The sequence below is a fragment of the Gekko japonicus genome, unplaced genomic scaffold (genome assembly GCF_001447785.1).
Source record: "Gekko japonicus isolate JY-2015 unplaced genomic scaffold, Gekko_japonicus_V1.1 scaffold6988, whole genome shotgun sequence".
NCBI classification, from domain to species: Eukaryota; Metazoa; Chordata; class Lepidosauria; order Squamata; family Gekkonidae; genus Gekko; species Gekko japonicus.
In genome coordinates, this window is record NW_015163848.1 from 14,295 (window position 1) to 15,311 (window position 1,017).

Consider the following 1,017-nt stretch of genomic DNA (forward strand, 5'->3'; position numbering starts at 1 on the left):
CACTACCCAAAGGTGTCTCAGAGGGGCTTACAAACTCCTTTCCCTTCCCCTCCCCACAACAGACACCCTGTGAGGTGAGCGGGGCTGAGAGAACTCTGACAGAAACTGCTATTTTTCAAGGACAGCTGTTCCAGAGCTTGTGACTGACCCAAGGTCCCATCAGCAGGTGCAAGTGGAGGAGTGGGGAATCAAACCCGGTTCTCCCAGATTAGAGTCCTCCTGCCCCCAACTCAAATACGAAATGGTGACCCTGTTTAACTACGGCCGTTCTCTCCCACCAAAATTTGAAGCACATGAAAGGACCTGACCCTCCCCGGTGTTTTTCTGAATTAAACTATTTTGAATGGCAACGCAGCCTAGAGCAGGTGCTGACACCCTGCAAGGCCTGTGAAGAAGGTTGATATCAAGAGAGATTTGCTTACCGTTTGTAGCCAAGAGCAGCTTTGAGGAAATGGAGGATCGGGGGGCCGCCGGGGTGCTTGACTGGGTGGATTTCCCCCACCTGGCTCTCAGAAACTCTCTCTAGTCCTTTCTGTTTTTCTGAATTAAACTATTTTGAATGGCAACGCAGCCTAGAGCAGGTGCTGACACCCTGCAAGGCCTGTGAAGAAGGTTGATATCAAGAGAGATTTGCTTACCGTTTGTAGCCAAGAGCAGCTTTGAGGAAATGGAGGATCGGGGGGCCGCCGGGGTGCTTGACTGGGTGGATTTCCCCCACCTGGCTCTCAGAAACTCTCTCTAGTCCTTTCTGTGTTACTCGATAAGAGTCTCTCTGAAAAGGAAAGGGGAAAAAAATTCATTTGTTTATTGGAGATCTACGGCCAATATCCCACGCTAGGAAAAAAGCCATGATTTCCCGGAAGCAGCATAACTTCTTGTCAGCCGCTGCATTAATCTTCTGGGAGTGCTGGTTACAAACATGATTGCCTTCCTGACCCCAAACACAAATATTCATTGCTGTAGATAAGCATTTCAAATAGGGATGCCAGACTCTAGCCGGTACCTGGGGATCCCCTG

At 49.7% G+C, this 1,017-nt stretch overlaps 1 protein-coding gene across 1 annotated transcript in view; it reads right to left on the reverse strand.

Moving 5' to 3' along the window:
- The window catches only part of LOC107107660 (interferon-inducible GTPase 5-like), a gene marked incomplete at its 5' end in the record, with an annotated part of 10,975 nt that extends 10,425 nt beyond the window's left edge, over positions 1–550 (reverse strand). The window contains one exon of the mRNA XM_015407958.1: positions 423–550. Coding sequence (XP_015263444.1) covers positions 423–550 — 128 coding nt within the window. The remainder of the gene's footprint in view (positions 1–422) is intronic.
- Between the last annotated feature and the right edge of the window lie 467 nt (positions 551–1,017).